The sequence below is a fragment of the Amphiprion ocellaris genome, chromosome 2 (assembly GCF_022539595.1).
Source record: "Amphiprion ocellaris isolate individual 3 ecotype Okinawa chromosome 2, ASM2253959v1, whole genome shotgun sequence".
NCBI lineage: Eukaryota > Metazoa > Chordata > Actinopteri > Pomacentridae > Amphiprion > Amphiprion ocellaris.
The window spans coordinates 26,279,246-26,300,949 of NC_072767.1; the positions used below are offsets into that span (position 1 = coordinate 26,279,246).

Sequence of the window (21,704 nt, forward strand, 5' to 3'; positions counted from 1 at the left end):
ATAATCAGTATCACATATATCATATATTTCAGTTTAAGTAAATGTTACATGAGAACACCTGATTTCACTCAATCTAACAAATTTTAGGCCACACACGATAGTATGTGCTGCAGAAACTGAGTGGGGACTAGAGGCATCTCTGTGCACACTTAATACCATCTGATAATGCATGCGAGTTGTTTAGGGGACAACTGTGTATTGTAAGTATATATTCCTGTTTGCATGATGTGTTAAGTAATTACCAATTTGCATAAAAAATGCAAAAATATTTAGGCTTACAATGTGTTCTTCTGCATCAAAAGGCACAGCAAAAAAAATTGGGATGAATTATTTGCTGGTGCACCAATAAAAAAAGTTAGGTACATCAATATAGCACATGAAAAAAGTTAGTGTATGGCCCTTAATTGCACCACTTGCCTTAAAATAGGATGTTGGACAAAGGATTTTTCAAGACCTACCATTGTAATTATGAATTAGAATGATTATGAACGTTGTGTAGATCCGAGGCCACTTGTGCAATAGTGACACTGATGACTAAACTTGGCTCAAGTTTGCTTTTTATGTAACAAGCTAAGTTAAAACACCCTAAGGTATCCCTAAGGATCTCTGCGGCCTTGGGAAAAAAATGGCTCACTGACATGTTAAGTCAACCGCATATTCAACATCAAGAACCTGAGTGACAAATGCGCCTTAAAATCAAAGTCTGTTTGCTGGTGTATCTTGGCAGCCTCCATGAGAGTGTAATTGAAAACAACAACTGTTTGTGGTAATGCAAACCATAGATATGCATATCTTCCCGTAACAACCAACTGGTGGTTTTCTATGGAACAGGTTACCTAACAGGCATCAACATACTTAAGAAAAATTAACAATTCATTGAAGGATTTAACTATTTTTTATAATGGGATTCTAATAGACAGACTTAATTGGGTTTGGCAATGTTTGTCATACATATACACAAATGTAGATTTTTTTTTTGTGATTTCATGCCGAATTCTATCTTTTCTTCTTTTTTAATGGTTGTTTGCTAAATTTTAAGACAGTGTGTTGATAGCAGCTTTGTGTAGCACCAAGAGTTCCTATCTGCGTGACAGCTTTAAATTTGCAGTTGTACTTTACTCATCACAACAGCCTACAACCCACAGTAAAGTCTTTGAATTACTTGTTTTGGCTGAGGAGAAGTTTGGAGGAGAAGCTGGAAGGAATTAATTTAATGCCTTCAAAAATGACTTAAATGTCTATCAAAGTAGTTCTCTGTCGTTTAATTTGCTTTGGTGACGACGACGTAAAGACATGGGAAACCTTTGGCTTTTAATTGACCGATGAAGATAATTTGATTTAGTTCAAAGCATTGAACACAAAAGCAGCCATGAAGGATTAGTAAAAAGCGCAGCTGAAGCTCTATTGACAATTTCTTTGGATTTAGAGTGGCTTCTTAAAAGCTGAGAATGAACTTTAAAGCACACTTCTTAGAATCAATGAAGTTGTTAATCACCAGTTCCTCATACAAAAGATTTGTGAGAATTTGACATTACATTACACAATATCTGTCCTGTTATCTCAGTGGGATCTGCTATTTGCAGCAATAGAGCTCTCTGGTACTTTGCTGCACTCATCGTAGGGGTAAAAGAAACCTGAGCACAGGATCCTCGTGACTGGTCGAACGTAGACACTCAAAGTGTCACAGAGCAGTGAAATGCTGCCAGATCCAGATAGTCCTGATGTTCTTCCAGTGCCATGCTCTCTGCATGCTTTACACACTCACACCCACTAAAATGTCCAGCTTGACAAGACATTTAACATAGTAGTTAGTCACAACATAATATTTTTCTTTTTAACAAGTAAAAGAGTGTGCCAGTTGTGTGAAACTAAGTATTTCAATACAGCAATGTTAATGCTTTCACTACATTTAATTCTTTCCCTGAGCATTTTGTCTTTGCAGTAAGAAGTATGTCTGTTAAACTGAACAACTAACATCAAAACCATACATGCACGACATGCACAAAAAATATTATGTTGAGTTTATAAAATGCATTCTGTCTAAAAGCTATGTAGCTGTGGTCAGATAGGAACATGACTGACATCTGAGTTTATTAACAATGTTAACCATGATCCAAGAGCTAAATAAATAAATGTCCTGCAAATTATGAATTCCAAAACAAATTTCCCTTCACTGGAAATTAATGTCAATGCCACGCATTGATAGCAGTTATTGACGTGTTTTCAGAAAACTGACACTTCAGGACTCTATAAACAGCTAAATGACTTGTTAAGTTAGACCCTGTCTTGCAAGGTGCAAAAAGTTCAAGGGTTGCAGGGTCTGGTTTAGCCAGCCAGTCCAGGCCACACACATGTAAACACACCCGAGCTCATACCTATCGTTGACGGGCTTTGACCCTCGTAATCTGCTAGGCCGGAAAGCCTGGTAGAAAGCAGTGGACGGGTTCCTGCATTTTAATGGGGGAGGAAACAGAGACAGGAGAAACATGAGAAAAGGAAGAGATACTCGTACACTGGGAGAGGAGGGAGACAGAATGTGAATGAGAGAGTAGACGAAGATCCTGAACCACACTGAGAGGAAATGGTGATACAACACACACCACACAGCCCTAGTCACTAATGACATGATGTAGCAAGACCAAGACCATTGTGGGTGCATAAACCAAGAATTGTCAGCAAGGAAGGTTTTGCTTTAAGATGTGAAAATAACATCCGTATAGTTTCTCTACAGTTTGAACAACTGTTCCTGCGGGACTCTTCCAAGTATATTAAAAAAACATACATACATACATACATACATACATACATACATACATACATACATATATATAAAATAGAGAACTAAATCAAAATGTGGTTTGTCACTACAGATTTGTAAAGCACAAGAAATTAATATTTAATGGTCTTTAGGCCATTTTCTCCTTAAATTAACACCAAAACTGCTGAAACTTTAAAGCAGACAAAACATTCATATGATCAGTTTCAGTCATGAGTATCTGCTCTCTATGTGTGATCATGTAGTCTGATGTTTAATAATCTAATAAAACATTCTTAACTCTACACAACATACTGACAGCTAATCTTCAGTAACCAGTCAAAGATCATCACCAACCAGGGACACATCTGGACGAGAAGTTGCATTAATTCTGTCATCTCCAGTCAACTATTAACAATTTTGAATGCACTACTGCTCTGTAACTACTTGGCAGAACTGATTTGCAGAATAGAAAGTGAACTTCAAACAGGGGCAGTTTTCCTGACACAACAGCTGAGGGGAAGATAAAATTACGAGGCGCATTAAATATTTATCAGCATTCAGGTAACTGCTGGCACATGGTGTTAATACACCAAGTTCATAATAACACCAAGTCCAACTGAAAATCTCAGCATAGATATCAGAATTTAAAAACAACCCAACAAGCTTACATGCAGTAATGCAATCTATTCAATTATTATTATTGTTCTCTTCTTTGTCTTGTCGCTTCCTAAATATAAGGGTTGGCAGCACTTTATTGAGGTTTACATCCAACACTTTTGTATCATCATTATTCTGCTGTTTTTAATCTCTATATTAATTGTTCAAATTATATTTTGTCTGTCTTTCATGTCTTGCTTTTGCCTTTTGGTGTGTATAAGCTGCTTAACTGTTTTTAATTGCCACAATGTTTTAAAAAGGTAAATGAAATCAAACTCCAAGCATTCCATTAATGTCCAAACAAAGCATGATTGGAAAGCACATTAAAACTAATAAAAGGCTATAGAGTGCGGAGGGGGAAAGAAAAAGCAAAAACAACTGTCCATGACACTAACTGAAAAAAACGACAGACAAGTTAACAGCAGTGTCTTGAAAAAAGGTTAGTAAATCAAACGTGACCATACAAATGCTGAAGAACAGGTTCATGTCAGTCACCCTCCTGTTTGCAGACTCAATGTCAAACTTTCTATAGGAGACTTGTACTACAATAAGAGCAAGGGTGGTCGACAAAATTGTAAAGTGAACACTTTCCCTATATACAAGACCCAGGAGGATCGAGAGACAAAAGCGGGCGGGGAAAGGAATTCACATCCAAAACTAGAAAAGTAGGGTTAACCATCCACTACTGTGCTGGTGACTGTCGAGCCTGATTTACCACCATGTTTCCATGTCTAAGCCCATGACAGATTTATTTCTGCCACACCCCACAAACAGCAGCTCAAGACCTTCGAGTTTCCTGAAGCACTAGTGAGACATTTAGACGCTGTGAGCTTCAAGAGTTCACAAACAACATACTTTAATCCAGCAGCTGTGACCTCAGTGTTCTGAGTGAGTTGAAATACCTTGTTTTATATGGACAAGAAGAATTTTGTATGAAGGATGAGCTTACCAGGCCAAAGAGAAGACAAAACAGTTGAGTGAAAAGCAGCAAATTAAAAACAAGGAAGTGGAGACAGAAAAGGAGTCAAGGAAAATTGGGGATTGTGGTGTTTCACCTCACCTGAACCCCCTCGAGGGGCCTCACCTACTGCAGCAAGTAGAGAGGTCTTTACAAGAGCTTTATGTAGAGGACAGTACACAGCCCTGTAAAGCCCACTTTAAAGACCCAGCATGTGGGTTTGTTTGGCTTTTTACTGTATTACTAGTTTGTGTTCTGTGCACAGCAAAATACACACTACATATAATTTAACAGTTAGTATAGGATACAAAACTAGAGAAAGTGTTTTAGACCAGTGATAAACATTTGTTGTATACCAAATACATCATTAATTCTATTTTTGCCTCTATATGTATGTTATTTTTGCTGTTGCTGCTTTTTTTCCTATGTGCTGTTATAAGTTAGGCTGATTTGCTTTGTGTGTGCATGTTTAGGAATGTTATGAAGTCTATGTTTTCAAAGTTTTTCTTCTGATTTTTGCTTTTTTTTCTCTCGAGTGATGAAGCAAGCTGCAAGGAGACAGCTCTTTTTTGGCTTGACTGGTTTAACTTAACTTATTGGAACCAGTGAGCTACAGTTTGTCGCTAGCGTGTACACATATGTCAGTACTGAAGCACACTATAAAACATGACATAAGGCCTCCAGCGTAAAGCTCTTAAAAGCATTCATGAAAAAAAATCCTTCAAGCGTAAGAAGACGCTTTTAAAGCGTTTCATTTCAGTCAGGACCGATAACTACAGATACTTATTGATGACTTATTTTTCCATCTCAACCAGGAGAAAGACACTTAATTGTGTTTTAACCACTTTACTTTGAACTGTAAACCACATTCCCAAGTTTACCAAGATGCACAAGTGATAATTATAATGTTACCACAGCAAGGAAAAACATACATACAGAGTGGCTGGCCTGGACCAGGTCCAGGTATCACTGCACGGGAACCCTGCACGAACAGTCAGCTAATATGATGAAGTGTAAATCACTGGCACATATCTTTGTCATTTTAACACCCAGGACTAAGTCTTAGTCACACATGCAAAGTATGGGTGAAGGTTATCCATACTGCAGCTGTTGCATGCAAAAGCATTAATTAAAGCTGATGTACAACAGTCCTGATAAATTGACAAAAAAGGCACCTTTATAAAACTAGAAATAATTTTAAGACAATAAAGACAATAGTGCAACAACTGAAAACTGTCCAGCAGAAATTAAAACAACTGATTAAGCATTTCAAATTTTCAAGTTAAAAAGTCAAACTTCCACTGGTTCATCCTTTGCAGATGTTAGGGTCAAAACTAACTGTACAATGAATATCTTTGAAACAAATGTCTCAATATGGCACCTTGGGCCTGGTAGCAACCCTTCAATATTTTCTGGCATTGCCTGTAGACAGAGAAGTTCATCAAGGAAATAATAGGCAGAATTATCACCTATAAAAATGATTGTAAGTTCTAGCTTGAATCAAACATGTATTAAATCCTTCACTAGAATTATACTTGAACTTGTCTACAGTCATGTTGTAACCTGAATTAATTTGGTCTCATTCAGCTGCAACTAGCATCACTGCTTGAGGCAAATTGTTAAGCAACTATAGTCAAATCAAAGCTTGTAAAAAAAGATCAAAAGAAGGTACGTGTGTTTTAAACATAGCTTCTTGCCTGGATGGCCTACAGGCCTCAGTGAGATGGGCTAGAAAACGTGACGAGAACTTTTGTGGGACCCTCGGGCATTCATTTAGAAGGAAATTATCTCTCAATCTGACTGATGTGCACACGACTGCACTTGACCTTAAGGTGAGTTTCTGTCCATCAGAGTTACACTTTACTAAATCTTCTTTCATTAGATGAAGCCCCAGAGTGTTGTCAGCTACAGCCACTGCTTGCTCACTGTTTGTGTACCTTCTGAGAGAGTCTCAAAATCCATGAGATCTTCACTGGGGTCTGATAATCTACATAAAATTAATGACTGTATCATTATTATTTGGAATAAAACAATATGAAAATATATTGTAGACAGGCATTTCGAGTTTCTACAGCAGGAACTCATAATGTCTCATTGTATTGTGAGATATATTGGATACCTTCAAAAATGAGTAACAACCATGCAAAAGAAAAAGGGGAGAAAAAAAGAGTTTCATGTTGGGTGAGTTGCCTGAAGCAAAGAGACATCATACTGTCAGAGGAGAGACTGTTTCCTGATCTCATGATGTGTGCTTAACAAGGGATTTAGCAGCCAATTTTTTTTTGTCAATAGAGAAGCAGTTAGAGTGACAGCCCTTTATCACATGTTAAAAAGAGCCTGTCAACTCAAATGTGCAGAAACTGTGGCATACAGAATCAAAATTTAGGACATTAAATACTGTAAATAGGGATGACAATGTTCTAAGAGCAGAAAATCTTGTTCAAATATTATGTGTAAGGTGCTGTATCTACAGTGGCATAACCAAGATGGTTTGATAACATTCAAACACAAACCTGCTGTGATACAGAAAGTTACAGAAAGCAAAAGCACCAATTAAAATGAAGCTTCTTGCTTTACAATAACTTAAAGACTAAAGATCTAAAAAGTCAAATAGAGTCTTAAGGACAAGCAGTGTGACGCAAAAGACCAAACCTACTGCAAAAACCAAATTTTGAACTGCAGGTTGCTTTCCTGAAGATGTAGTTCCTTAAACCAACTCTTTAAAGTTGATCGCTGCACATGGGACTGTGCATTTTTATCTACATGTCAGACATAGAAAATTATCTCTCCCTTTTCTCTGAGTTTTTTGGCTGAGGCCTGACAGGGGAGAGGCTAAATAAACTGGACAGTGGGATGAGATGTGACCGAGCAGTTGGAGAAGATCTTCTCATAACGCCGTGATTAGGAGATGTTATGGGAGAGAGTACAAGGCTGACTGGCAAACAGGGACATGACTCTCTGCATGGGGCTAAGCCCGCAGCCATACACGACTCAGGCAAAGTCCCAGCTGTGCAGCTAACCACCACTGACGACACAACCCCGCCCACTCCCCTATGGGAGGCTTCAGCATGCAGGAAATAAAAGAGGGGTTTGTTGGGGCATCTGTGACTCAACTTAAAAAACTTCAGTAAATAAGATCACAGCTCAGACTTTAGCAATGTTCAAGGGAAGCAGCAACCACTCAGCAAAGACAGGCAAACATGTAAAGTCAGTGAAAGATAAGTGAAAATATGTCACACTGATATGAGCATTCTTGTAAGCAGAGGGTGTTAATTTCTGCCTGAGTTACACATAATTGTTACCGTGAGTACAGATGAGTCAGTATAATTCACATTTCAGGGTGGCTCATTCAGCTGGGTGGCAACTGATAGCATCAGCCTAAAGCTGCAAAGCCTCCCTGTCTGCTCAATTTCACTTCGCAGGGCTCAAGTTCATTGACTTTGCCGGTCAAATAAAGTGTAGAATTGGTTCCTGAAGCGTGACGCTGGCCCAGTGAGCTCTGCCATACTGGCCGTCAGGTCTTTTTCTGTCCCAGCTTGTCAGCTGCTCTGTAACAACACTGGCCTGTCACTTGATAGTGACTTTGCCTGTGGTCAAGTAGGGAAGCCAGGCAAGAAGAACAAATCTGACAAGAAGTACAAAGGACGTATGGAGAAGAACATGTTCCATCCCAAAGCATGACAACCTGAAATGATTCAAAATACAGGTGGCTCTTAAAAAGTGGTCACTACAACTTATTTTTGACTACTGTTAATAATAAACTTTAGTATTCTAAACAGGTAGACCAAGTCTGAAGGGTTTGGTGACTATTAGAATGGGCTTTTTTTGCCGATAAAATTTAACTTTGGTTTATTACACATGGTTCCACAGGGAGCCCTATTTCTAGAAGCCTTCTACAAGCTTTGATCCAAAGTCTTTGATCCAAGGTCTTTCCATCTGCTGTATAGCTGCTTGCCTGTACATTAATTTCTCCATGCAGATGAAGCAGTAGCAGATTCCTGTGACAAATCACAGCCAACTCCTTTTACATACCATACTCTGGGTGTGTCTTTTGGGCAATACATTGGCTGCCCTCAGGTAAACTTTTCTTGATCTTAATCTCTATCTCGTACAATAAGCGTGCAATGCCAAGGCTCCTTTAGCAGGTTTTTAGTGAGGAGCGAGGTTCTAGATTATAGTGAAGTTAAGACACTCTTTATGAATTTTATATCCAAAAGTGTTTGAAAGTGTAAAGTGAAAACTAAGTAGAGATTTACAGATGATGATGCTGTAGAAACACTGGACCTAAGTGGTGTAAAAAATTAATAGAGGCAGACTGAATTGCAAGAAACAGAGGTTTCAGGTCACCACAGCTGCTGGGCCAAAACTACTTAAAAACTAATTTCTGCTGACTATAGAGGACCCTATCTATTGAAAATCTAATTTTGGACAAGAACTGTAGTTTAGTGCCGCTGGCAGCCTCTTACACCCATGACAAACATTTCAGTGACTAGTTCAGTGATAAAATGCCAATGCACTGCCCTTCCTAGTCTCAGTTGTTGTCTGCTTGCTGAGGTACAGTCACTGACAGGACGGGAAGTGGTGGCTGAATATTTTCCATTGTTTGGTATGGAGTTTTTGGCTGACCTCGTTCCAAGCCAAAGCTGGGGGTGGCAAAGTGACAGAATAGTGCAGAGGCAGAAAAAGAAAAAAAAATGGGGCAGAAGAAAAAGATGGATGTCAGGCCTTAAATAAATAAGTGCAGTTTTTTAGTGAGGAGCCATACATAGGGACAAAACTGTGTTTTCATTTCTTTTCATTTTATTTACAAAGAAAAATGAGAGTAGCTTTATTAGCAGAGCTCCAGTCAACACGTGCTTCTCAGCTGTGTTCATGTTTCACAGCTCCATGGTAGAAAAGAATGTGGGTGAAATATTTTAACAAGTTAAACATAGAGGCTGACTCAGATGAAAAGTACAGAGGCATGACAGTGTGAAAGTTCAGTACGAACCAGTTATCCCATCTCACCAAAGTGATGACCAGGAGGTCAACTTGTTTCATGTTAGTTAAATGCTTCTTCAGCACTTAAAAGACTAGAAAAGACTAACAGTGTTAAAGTTACCAATTAAAAAGCTCAAAAAGAATGAGAGGCTTGTGATGATTAAAATACCAGCATGAGTTTTTACCGATTTCAGCATTTCTCTTAAAGAAATCCAGTGAACAGTGTCTGACTCACAGTGGCATGGTGTAACAAGTTCAGCAAAGGGTTATGAAAGGAATGACCGTTTCATAAAGTTACACACATACTTAAAGATAATCACATAATTACAACAAGTGTTTTTTTTAAAAACACTGTCTGGATGGAGTCACTGAGTGAAGAAGACATGTGTAGGCACTTATGGCAAATCCAACCCAATTCAGTGATAAGTCAAGGTGCAATCTGTTCAACACCGCTGTTTTAAAAGCGTGAATAAACTGTTATCTGTCTACCCAATCGCAATGACTCACATCCGTTTCCTTGCAAGAGCCGGCTCATTGTGAGAGAACGCAAGAGGTGAGGGGCAGAAACTGGTTCTATGGTGACGAGAGGAGACACTCAAGACGAACTTGAGAAAAAGAAGAGGAAGAAGACGACAGAGGAAGCGTTTGACAGAATGTGAAAGCAGGCTTGAAAGCAAAGAAGGAAACTGAGGTTCTTACAAAACCTGCACATTTCTTAGCTGACAACAGAAAAAAAAAACGCTTTGCCTGTATGAATGTTTGATTCATTTTGCAGAACAGATATGTCCTTAGTTGGCCTTTTCGGCAGGTGGTCTCCACTTACTTGCTGCGAACCATCATCACAACTATTAATAAGAACATGAGTATATTAAAATTATAAATTACAACTTTCATTTTATGAAGCTTATGCCGATTGACATATTAGTGTCTCTGTGGTCAAAAGGTACATACAAAGCATCTTAAATTCAAATCCATCAAAATAATACTTTTGAAGTTTGCACTTTACAATGATTCTTATCTTTTCCATGCTGCTACTGATAAACATTATCACTAAGAACTTCACCAACTAATCTGCAATTTAGCTGTTGATACAGACTGCCCAAAGATGTACTTGAAACGTACACAAATATACATAAAAGTGTTGCAATTATTTAACAAATCTCATTAAAATTGTTCACAAATTCTTTGTAGTTTTACTTGCAGATATTTTGCTACAGGGCTATCCATGATCTCTTGTTAGTCTGACTCTTGTATCAATATCCACTAGCCTTGGCATCTCAGATCAAAGAGGTGTTCATTAACAAATTCATATCATTGGTAAGTGAATCCAAGAATTAGTCTTCACGCTCATAACTGAGGAACCCTGACATCTTATATTTTTTTATGCTAAAACTGGCTCGTTCAAATGAGCTGCAGATTTACACTTGATCCCAAAACTGATTTATCTCATCGCATGCACACTCGCATACCTACACACGAGACCTACACCACCCCCCATGGGAAGACGACTCCAAGGGACTGAGGAACAATAGCTAGCAGTGATTGGATATTGAAAAGGAGACTGTGAGGAAAAAAGCTCCCAGACCCTGGAGACGCAGAGTGGAAGCCAAACATGAGCTACCCCCTAAAATCACTAATTCACTCTTTTTTCTCTTCAACTCTCTCAGCCAATCTCACACTGCCATACAACACACACACACACACACACACACACACACACACACACACACACACACACACACACACACACACACACACACACACACACACACACACACACACACACACACACACACACACACACACACACACACACACACACACACACACACAAGAGCAGAGAACAGATGAAGAGTCACAGACACCAGCGAGCCAGATCAGTTGAAGAAACCCATAGAAAGCAGGCGAGAGCGCAGAGAGAGGATGGATGACTCAAACGCAGCTGCCTGCCATGCTTTCCACACATCCTCATTAGTCACTATGCAGACATATTGGGCTCCAGGGGGCCCGAGACACTGAAAACTTGTTGTTCGACTTTTGTTTCTCACTCTGAGAGACTGAATGACTTGACACACAGCTTAACATTTTCTAAAGCAGCCAGGTAGCTTTTTTAGAGCTGATACATTGATGTCCAAAAGACTTCCAGTCAACTCTCCTTCATTCCTAAAGACTAAGCTCTGATCAGCCTTAAAAGCCTTCCTCCACAAAAAACGCTGAATCACCTCGAAACTACATTAACCCCAGATGATCTGAATTATTCCTCTTTTCTTGCTGAGATATCTTTTTCATCCATTACCAAGATTTATTGTCCATCAATAGCATTATTTTTACACCAAATCAGAAAGACAGCACAAAACACTGATATGTGGCAATTTCTACCTAGCGGTTGTTCAGAAATCGTAGCATCTGATACTTGCAAAAAACTAAACAAAAAAAAAGGTCCATTAATAGACTGAGAAACTTTTCTCTTTTTCACTTCCTTAATTTTGTATCAGAATATCTGACTTTACAGTAAACCAACAGACAGAGACAACAAAATCGGAAATATGTGAGCGGACTTTGGAGGAGGGAGGACTTTGAAGCGTCACAGTTGTCATAAGGGTGGTTTCTTTAAAATACACACAATGATCTTAATGCCAGAAAGCTCAATGTGATTTTAATCTTATGCAGTCAGTGAAGCTTGCTTTTGGCCCGCTGTCTAAATTTATTTCCCACAGCTGAAAGCATTGAAAGTCACAACCGTGAAAGACGTAAAACTACTTTGAGTCTTTAAACAGATAAACCTCCACAGTAGTGTTGCACGGTGCGTCAACACTACAAAAGTATCACAACACTCAGTCAATAAAAACAGCACCATTACCCCCCCCCCCCCTTGTTTTAAGTATCAGTTCTTTAAGAATGAGTGTTTTAATAGAAGCTGTATTTCCTGGGTTGCATCCATGTGTGACAGCAGGGCAGTGGGTGTGTGCAGCACTCTGCTTCCACTCCCTGCAGGCATAGTGGGTGTGCCAACCATTTCTTCTCTCACTCATAAGCACACTGCAACTTTTATTGTAACAAAACAAGAGGCATGGCTGCAAATACAAGCTCTCTTGCCAACTGTCCACAGATTGTCCACAAAGCAAAATATGGCACTATTTCACTTACATAGCCAACAGTCAGGGCCCATGGACACCATAAGGTCTGCTGGTAAAAGATGTTTTAAACTTACGCAGCCCAATGGAGCCAACATGCGCAACTTGGCAAAGCATCTCACTGATAGACATGCCGACTTGTCCAAAAGAATCAAAGAGTGACAGGTAAGCGAATGTGGTAGATTACATAATTATATTACGCCCATGACCTGAAATACAAGTCAAACGAGCGATTTATTTACTGACAAATAAAAGGTCTTCTCCATCAGAGTTTGGCGACGCAAATGCAGGCCATGATAATTGTTAATTTGGTGTTATCTTGTTAGCAAATATACCAATGTGGCAAACATCTCTACATGCAAATCCCTTTATGCAAATAATATTCACACTGGTAATGTTAACTTCACCATAACTTGCCAGCTGCTAAAAATCTTGTTTACAAGAGTGCAGATCAACAACAGCAGTTATAAATGATTAACTCAATTAACAGAGAAAGGGCGAAATGCTCACTAAAGGTACTAATACACTAATCTATGCAAAGATTTATCCTATTTTGAGCAGCAGTGTGACATGTGAAGAGAAGCAAAAACATATAAACAGTTGATTTTAATGAAGAGTTTCTCTAGTTCTTGTGGAATATGAAAATGTCTGAACATACTATGATACAGTAATTCACTCCTGTTTTATAGTTTCTTTTCACATCCTAAACTGCCTTGCATTGGCATTTTCTGTCTTATTATTCGATCACTTTTCCTGAGGTTTTGGGTCTTTGCTGTAGTAGTAGTGTCGATATTCTTCAGGTTGAAGTCATGATTATGGTCATCTTTACAACACTGGTTGTAGCATGTACCATGCTAAAGTCTTTTTTACCATGCTAACATGTTGTAGAGTGAAAACCACTTGGACCACAGTTTAAGACATTTATTTTTATACTTATTACAATTATTTTCCTCATAAATCAATAATAAATTGTCTAATCCACAGAAATTTTTAAAATGTGCGGTCTATCACAAATTTTCTAAAGACCTGGGAGATGTCATTAAATTGTTTTCTAGCCAACAGTCAAAACTCAAACAATAGAATTTTTATCACACGTGACAGCGAAACCTTTTTCTTGAAAAATGACTAGACTAATTACAGAAATAGTTAATGGTTAATCACATAACTAATTGTTTAACTCATTGTTGCAATGCTACAGTTGCAATTTTTACAAAGACAGATATTGACTGAGGCACACACCAAAGTAATAGACTTCAGAAAGTCATCTAAATTTATTCTACGCTCTTAAGCAATAGCAGAGTTGAAATACTTTTGCTTCTCAAGGTGACAGGGCTCAGTACATTTTATCACTTGTCAGTCCAGCTCACAATAGTTTTCTTGGACAAATATAAATGACTGACAAGGTCTTCTTTGCTGTATGGAAAAATTGCACAAGTTGAGCTTCAGAAAGCACAAATGGAACTGATGAGTAAAATAAAGACACATAATCCTAATATATTCTTGATTGATCAAAAGCATACTCGTGATTAATTTATCACTGCTAAACTGCTAATATCACAAGCCAAGGTGACTCCGCAGCCACTGGAACATTGCGCAATCACTTGGCTCAGCGTAGCCCCCCTTCTTCATGTAACAAGTACAGACTGGTAACAAGGACCTGTCAACAGACTGTCCCTTTGCTCAGAAAGGAGTTGGAACATACTTAAAATGCTGCAACGACTTAAAAAGGGGGTCTGACTTGTTCTCTGCTGAGCCAATTTTGGACAAGACAACAACCACCAACAGTTTAGAGACATTGTCCTCATTCTTGGAACAGCCTGCAAAAAATACTCTGCGGCTGATTCAATTGCCTTGCTTCCAGCACAAACTGAGTTAGCTACAGTGGGCCGCCAGGAGCGTGGTTGTTTACTTGCCTTGGCAGATCCACTCTAATTGGAAGTGATCCCCTGACCACATCTTGCTGAGATAACAGGGTGGGTCCTGCTTTGCTAACTTATTCAACCACTTTGCCTCTCGCCACAGGCCTCTTTGGATCTTTATAAAAAAAAAAAAAAAAATAGACAAATCTAACAAATCTGACATGTTTTAAAATCAAACACACTTCACTGTACCATCACAAAAAGAGGGGATTGTTTTATAAGCACTGTGAGGGCAGTTCCAGGAGACCTGATTAAAAGCCAAATCTGGTCAGTTATTATGCTTGTAAAAACTGCTGGTGATTGCTCAACACCTAAACCTCCACTGCAAGTTTTAAGCAAAGAGAAGTCCAAGTATAAACTGAGGCTTCTAATGAAAGAACAGCTCACTTAAAGTAAATTAAAACAAAAAAGATCATGGTATCAATGGAAAACAAAAATGGCGTCAGCAGTTTAGAGGAAGTGTGTGTATTAACAGCTCAGTTACAAGAAACAGAGCAACTACATTAGACGGAGACAGACAGGGGGGCAGGGTTGGTGGTCCAGCCCAAAAACAGAGCTGCTGCAGACTCATGTGCTTGAGCGGTAGCCCCGAGCGTCCCACAATCACAGCCATTCAGGGCTCCTGGAATACGTCCCTTGGAAGTTCAGGCAGGTCAGCTATCTGTGGAAAATAGCTGCTCCCTTGTTTCCAGGCACTGCAGCAACCAAACTACAACCCACACACACAAACCATCCCAAACCTGACTCTCCATCCCACCCTGTCCTCACTCCCTCCCCCCTTTGTATTAAAACTGTCAAACTGCCAAGAGGTAAAACAGAAGAATGCACCACATACAAGTATTGATCATGTGCACCTTAGGACTACGAATAATCAATGGAGACAAGCATTCTAAAAGCAAAATAAAGGGAAAAGGTATTTCTTGATGCAATTTCATTGTCCTATAAACCTTTAAAAATCCTAATATATTTCTGGACAAACCATACCAGGTTTTAGTAGGTGTTGAAATATACCAGTTAACAACAAAGCCCTTTGACAGTTCACTGACACAGTCATGAGCCACGGCAGTGCAAAGATTCTTCACCTCTTAGGACTCAACACTAATGACCATCCTACTTAACAAATGACATTCAAGCAAACAGCAACTGTTTCTCACCTGCTACAATGTAAACAGCCCAAAAACAATGTTGAAAACTGCAAATACACATACTATATGTAGCATGTAACCACTTACACACTGTAGAATATGCGTGGTTAACTTAAAACTTTATAAATGTGCAATAAAAGACAACATTCACTAGACAAGTACGACACAAATCAGATTTAGGGCTTGAAACATTAATAAAAACAAAAATAACAAAACTAAACAAAAATTTTTCTTTCGCAGCCATCTATAATTGCACACTGACAGATGAAAAGCACTTTTGTGACACAATACACTCAGCTGAGAACCATTTAGGAATACCTTCTAAGCTCCTCCTAAGCTTCAAGTAAATCCAGTATTAACTCATATTTGCTGGCAGTTGCTTTAACGTCTGCCGTGAGCATTAAAGGTTGACATTTCTTCACATGATCACTAGAAAGACTGCTCACCACGAACTGGGTATCATTGTTTTTCTGTCTGCTACAGAAGCTGCACCTCATTTGGAGGTACAGGACTCACAAGTTCCACCAAGCTGAACTCCCTCTCACTTTGCTGCTGACCTTTCATTAAGCTTTCAATCAGATTGCAAGTTTATGTGACATTCAATGTTGTGCGGGGAGAAATTCGCCTTGTGTGTATTTGAGTTTCCACAACTGCACGGTGACATCATGTGTCAGCTATCGGACAAGTTGAGGAGGTCTGTAAATTTGGCAGTTGGTTTCTTTGCTCATATTGGCCCAAGTTCATTGACTTCATTGCTGATAAGAGCGGCAGCCTTTTAATCTGGCGGAAGCAAATGAAAGTTTATAAAACCACACTTGTGACACTACGGTGACTGGTTCAAACGCCCATAACACACAAGAACAATAACCTTCATTCTTGCATTTCATAGTCTTCAGACACAGCATACTGTGTTGCTCGCAGGTATGCATGTGTATGTATGCACAAAGGTGAGGTGGTATAATTTTAAATAAAAAACTGCAGGTGCAAATGTACTTATGACCCGTTCATCACCCACGCAAGATTGAAGACTGGTCCACTGACAGTGCCTCGAGAAAAATAGCAAAAGTTTCAGGCGGCTTTGCAGAGAGCAGAGGAAGGTGTGTAGGACAAAAAAGCACAGAAGTGAAAGGAAATGGAAAGTGAGCGCATGTAGTGGAGGGAAAAGTGACAAAAAGGTGGTTTCTCACCACTGTACAAGCAAATCCATGAAAAGATTATTGTATTATTATTTGTACTGTTACCAAAGAGCTAATGACTCAACATACAAAAAGTAATATATAAAATATTCCTCCCACATAATTAATGTTTTCAGCAAAATCACGAGTATTTTAGTAGTGTCTTAGATGTGTACAAGTCATCAGTAATCAATCATTTATTCACAGTCATATATCAATCACAATACCACTTTGATTTATGTTTGGTTACTGTGCTTCCAATAAAATTGAATAATAAATAATAAATTGTCTAACAGAATTAACCACTGATTGCAATCCCTCCTGCTGTATAATGAAGTCATCAGTGTTAGACTGCTCAGGAATATGTAATCAATTATGGATTTATAATTAACATTCCTAATTGAGGCAGTACAGCAGCAAGGTGGCCTGTAGTGGAAAAAAGTAATTGAATTGAAGACCAAGTGCTCCTATTGAAGGAAACCAATTTGTCCCAGGGGGCAGTTTCATCACTTTATTTGGCAAAGATGCAGTGCGCCGAGCATAAACGCTAACCATTCCAAGCTGAGGGGAAATCATTGTCATTTCACAACTCCACCCCCACAATGCTTTGTTCCACTTATGTGATGCACTCTAATTCAAAACAGAACAATGAAATTTGGAACAGATTCTTCAGTAAGACTGAGCTTGTACACTGAACAATGCACCACTGCCAAGAGAAGCAAGTTTGAAAATCTATGTCCTGTCATAATGGGGTGTGTTCCTTGAAATACGCTCTTCTTTTTTTGTCCTCATGGAGATTTACAAGAAAGTTAACAAGGCATTTTAATTACAGTCAATGATAGTTAAAATTATGCCCATGACTGCCAACTTGCCTTTGGGCCCCATAACCTCACTTGCAAAGGTTTCAAGCTTACCAAAATTTAACGTGTGCATATAGAAGTGCATATAGAAGGCAGGCTGAACTAAAGTGAATTGTTTCATAAAAAACAACAGTATCTACAAACATACAGCTGCAAGGAGCGACAAAGGGGGTTAAGGTCATCTATGTCAAGGTAAAATGAGGGAGGATACAGAGAACAAGAAGGAGCACAAATGCGTCACTGGTGAGCGACAAGTCAACAGTAAGTTAATCTGATGTTTCAACATGGACATCTCTAACTAGACCTTTAGTCTGAGAACCAGAGCAGAAAACAGCACTCATCCTGCTGATTCAGTCTGGCCATGTCATCGCTGCCACAAACAGAGCAGCTTACGCGTTTGGTATCACTGCCACAGGTGTGTGTGTGTGTGTGTGTGTGTGTGTGTGTGTGTGTGTGTGTGTGTGTGTGTGTCCTCTCCACCTCCCTGACACGTCCTGTCCTGTCCTGCTGCCAGCATCACCATAGCTACTCAGACAGCCACAAATGTCACTCCTTTTTTTTTTTTTTTTTATCTTGCTGACAGACAGACACACACAGGTATGATGAGGGAAAGGGTACTGATTGTTCCTCATAAAGTCAGGGGCAACACACACTGTCTCTGTCTTCTACACATTATCACTCCATGTTTGACGCAGCCAGAATAAAGTCACTTGGTGAACAATAATTAGCTTTTCACGTAACTGGATTGAAAGCGATAAAAATCAACTCTTCATGTCCTAAAATGCACACACACCTCCTCCTCTGGCTGTATCATTCACAGTAGGCACAGAAGAACAGAACAAAGCACACTGATAAACACTGAGGCCTACATAAATACAGAACAGACCATGCACGTGTGTGTGTATGTGGACACCAGCTCTCATCAAGGTTATTCTTGGCTCAAACATCACCTCGCCAGCAGCACTGCTAGCTTGGAATGGCAAAGAGTGGCAACATTTCAGCTGAAGCTCTGCGAGGGCCATTCGACAGACCCTAAAATAGAGTGTGTACATTAGAAGAGTACTGTAGGCAAGTGAAGAGTCTGTATTTACAAGGCTGAAAGTAGGGAGACTGGGAAAACTGCCCAGGGCGAGTATGCAAGCCATCTCTCTTAGACAGGCAGGGGAATAAAAACCAGCCGCTCACATTTGGGGAGTTGTTCTCCTCTCAGCTACAAAACACAGCTACTGCATGTGTTGTAACTTATTCAAGGGCTTGTTAACAACCAAAAGCCCAAGCACTGTCTATGGCTGAATGGGAGTTTGAGGGAGGTGTGTGTGGATGTCTGAAGAGACAAGTTACTATCCAGTTTGTGGGTTGCCTATTAATGACAAAGAAAATTCCTTTCTCTGCCAGTTTTCATGTGCTTTCTACTCCTTTATTTTCACCTTTCTCCTTATCTACAACTTTACATTTAAAAACAGAACAAAGGAAGAAATTCTGTTTGAACTATCGTTCTTTGAGCACAACCCTGTACTTTTAATTACGGTGTTCTTTACTTGGGCACTGGTGGTAAGGGAGAGGCGTGTTTCACAGTGTAAAGTATGACCGCACTGCTACAGAATGAAACAAGAATGCTTAGTATGAAGGCAAAGTTCCAGACACACACTTACTACCTCTAACAGTCTACCTGTGATGCTCCAGGCAAACACCTTACCCTCCCCATAAAAAAAACCCCTAGCAGACATTCATATGTAATATTCCATTATTGACTTCGCACTGCTGGACAAAGAACAAAACGATAGTAAATACTCTTTTCTCACAGGCATTTTTACAATATACCCTCTTACCTGTCTTCATCCACATCCATGGTAATATGGATGCCAAACAGAGTGTTGACCGCAGGATTGGGCAGGTTGAGGCCCTCGCTGATGAGAGGCTTTACACCATCTTTGCCAGGAACCACACCGACACTGTGCAGAGGTAGGACATCCGTCTTCTGCCTATTATCTTCTGCCTGGTTGCTGAAGCCGGAGAGAAGGCCTGTTGTTACTCCTCCATGAGCTCCCTGGGGCTGGACAAGTCCTCCTGTGCCAGGCACCTGACTTGGCACACCAGGAGAGGTGTTGGTTGTGCTGGGCACTGTGGCAGGCACGTTCTGGCCACCACTGTGGGAAATGGCGGTGGTGACGGAGGTTGCAGGGACAACGCCTATCCCTCCTGAAGGCTGAGTCTGGCTGACAGGCTGCTGCTGTCCACTTCCTGGAAGTATGGGGGCCATGGCTGGTGAATTGCCCACCTGTAGCAGGAGGCCCTGTGCTGAAGTTGTTTCTACACACAGTGCCTGTGCTCCTGGACCAGCAGGGGTGATTAGAGGTGAGGGTACCTGACTGGCTGGAGGTCCCACACCCAGGGAAGTCATGGATAGATTCTGAGAGCTTGAACCAAAGTGGTGTTGATGATAGTCTGGGTGGCCAGATGAGAGACCAGCGGGCTGAGCAGAATAGGCAAATGGCTGAGACTGCGTGGCAGGAGGTACAATGGGGGACTTCTGCTGCATGGCACCTTGGTGCACACCATTGAGGCTGTTGGAAAGGAATGTTTGGGGAGCAACAGGTTGCACATTGACCTGAGCCTGCTGTGGTTGCTGTGATGCTGATGTTGTATACCCTGTGGGCTGGAAGGCACTTGCCCCACTTCCTATTTGAGGAACCAAGCTGTAGCCTTGCTGCAGAGACTCTGAAGGGTGGGTTTGGGCGGGGAGCCCAACAGAGACAGAGTAGCCACTATCCGTGGTGTTCTCCAAAACTTGTGCAGAAAACACACTGCTAGTGACGATAGAATTACTAGTGGCCCCTAGTCCACTGTCCCTGTCTATACTGTGATCAAGAGTTACAGTTGGCTTTATGCTATCCACAGTCCGATTTGAATCTGAATCTCTCTCATAGAACTCAGTGCATGTCCACCTGCCCCGTCTGAAGGGCTCACCAGTACCATGGTCAAGTTTAATGACCCTGAAACGGGAACTACAACTGGTGCTTGCAGGAGCTGTATGAGCCACATTGGTGGGGACTGTGGCAGCAGGGACTGAGCTTGGAACAATGGGCTGAGTAGTAGCTGGCACAGGCACACTTCCTCCTACATTATGTGGGGTGACACGGCCAGTGCCTAAACTTTTATAATTCAGTCCCCCATTGACGGGACCCGTGTGAGGCAGCTGGCTCTCCTGAGGCTCTCCAAGGTTGTTTAAAGTTTCCTCAGATGAGCTCCTGTCACATACCCCCAGGTCGGTCCGAGGAACGTCAAATATTTCCGTCGACACGTCTTCTGTCCGGGACTCGTCCGGATCTTCCAGGCTCTCGGTGTCGTCGGGGATGCTGCTGGCCGCCACCTGAGCCTGGGTTACACTTGTGATCTGGAAACAACTTTTCTTCTTTGCTGGCATTTTCGACATGTTGACTATCTGCGTCAGGCTCCCAGATGAAACAAAGTGCCGCACTACTGTCTTTCGAAGTAATTCACAGTTGAGGGATATGAAATTGACACGTACCGGTACAGGACATTTCCACACCGTTCCACTTTCTTTCTTTTGTCCAAGAAAAGTGTCACAACCAAGACCAGACACGGCCAAACTGCCGAAACGTTCCGCGGTGTCCGGTCACAGCACACGGGCGAAAGCTGGTCTCTTCCTCCGGCCTCTTTAACACCCGGTCGGCCTTCCTTGTGTCCCGGTAGCGGAGTTGCAAATAGGCCTTTGTCAAAGTTCTTGTTCAGCAGCTGCCACCGGTACTTTAGTCTGAGGCGGGCCCGGTCTCTAAGCCCACTCTTCTCCCTCAGCTATATGTATTTCTCATCAATTAGCCAAGTTAGCTGCTGTTAGCTAGTTTTCCCTACCTCGGCACCAGCATGTGCGACATCATGATGTAAACAAATTCCTCGGTTTCTCAAAAATAAAATATAGTCCAGCAGTAGACAGAAAAACGTCTATAAGTTGGTGAAGTTTGCCTCTCGCAGAGTGGACAGCACTTTTGGCAGCCGCTGCTAGCAGCTAGCTGACATATAACTTCAGCACAGCACTGCACAGAGCTAACGGACAGCTAACTCCTGCTGCCGCTCTCAACCAACCACTCGACAAGATG

The 21,704-nt window shown here is 40.7% G+C and overlaps 1 protein-coding gene across 2 annotated transcripts in view; it reads right to left on the reverse strand.

Annotated features, from left to right (window-relative positions):
* The window catches only part of tsc22d2 (TSC22 domain family 2), a 36,296-nt gene extending 14,592 nt beyond the window's left edge, over window positions 1-21,704 (reverse strand). Inside the window, exons 1-2 of one of the 2 annotated variants that reach the window (XM_023280832.3) lie at window positions 19,416-21,704; window positions 2,376-2,447 (exon numbers count right to left, since the gene is read on the reverse strand). In XM_023280832.3, the coding sequence (XP_023136600.1) occupies window positions 2,376-2,447; window positions 19,416-21,019 (1,676 nt within the window). In that variant the 5' untranslated portion in view covers window positions 21,020-21,704. The remainder of the gene's footprint in view (window positions 1-2,375; window positions 2,448-19,415) is intronic. The other variant, XM_023280831.3, reaches the window with a different exon arrangement.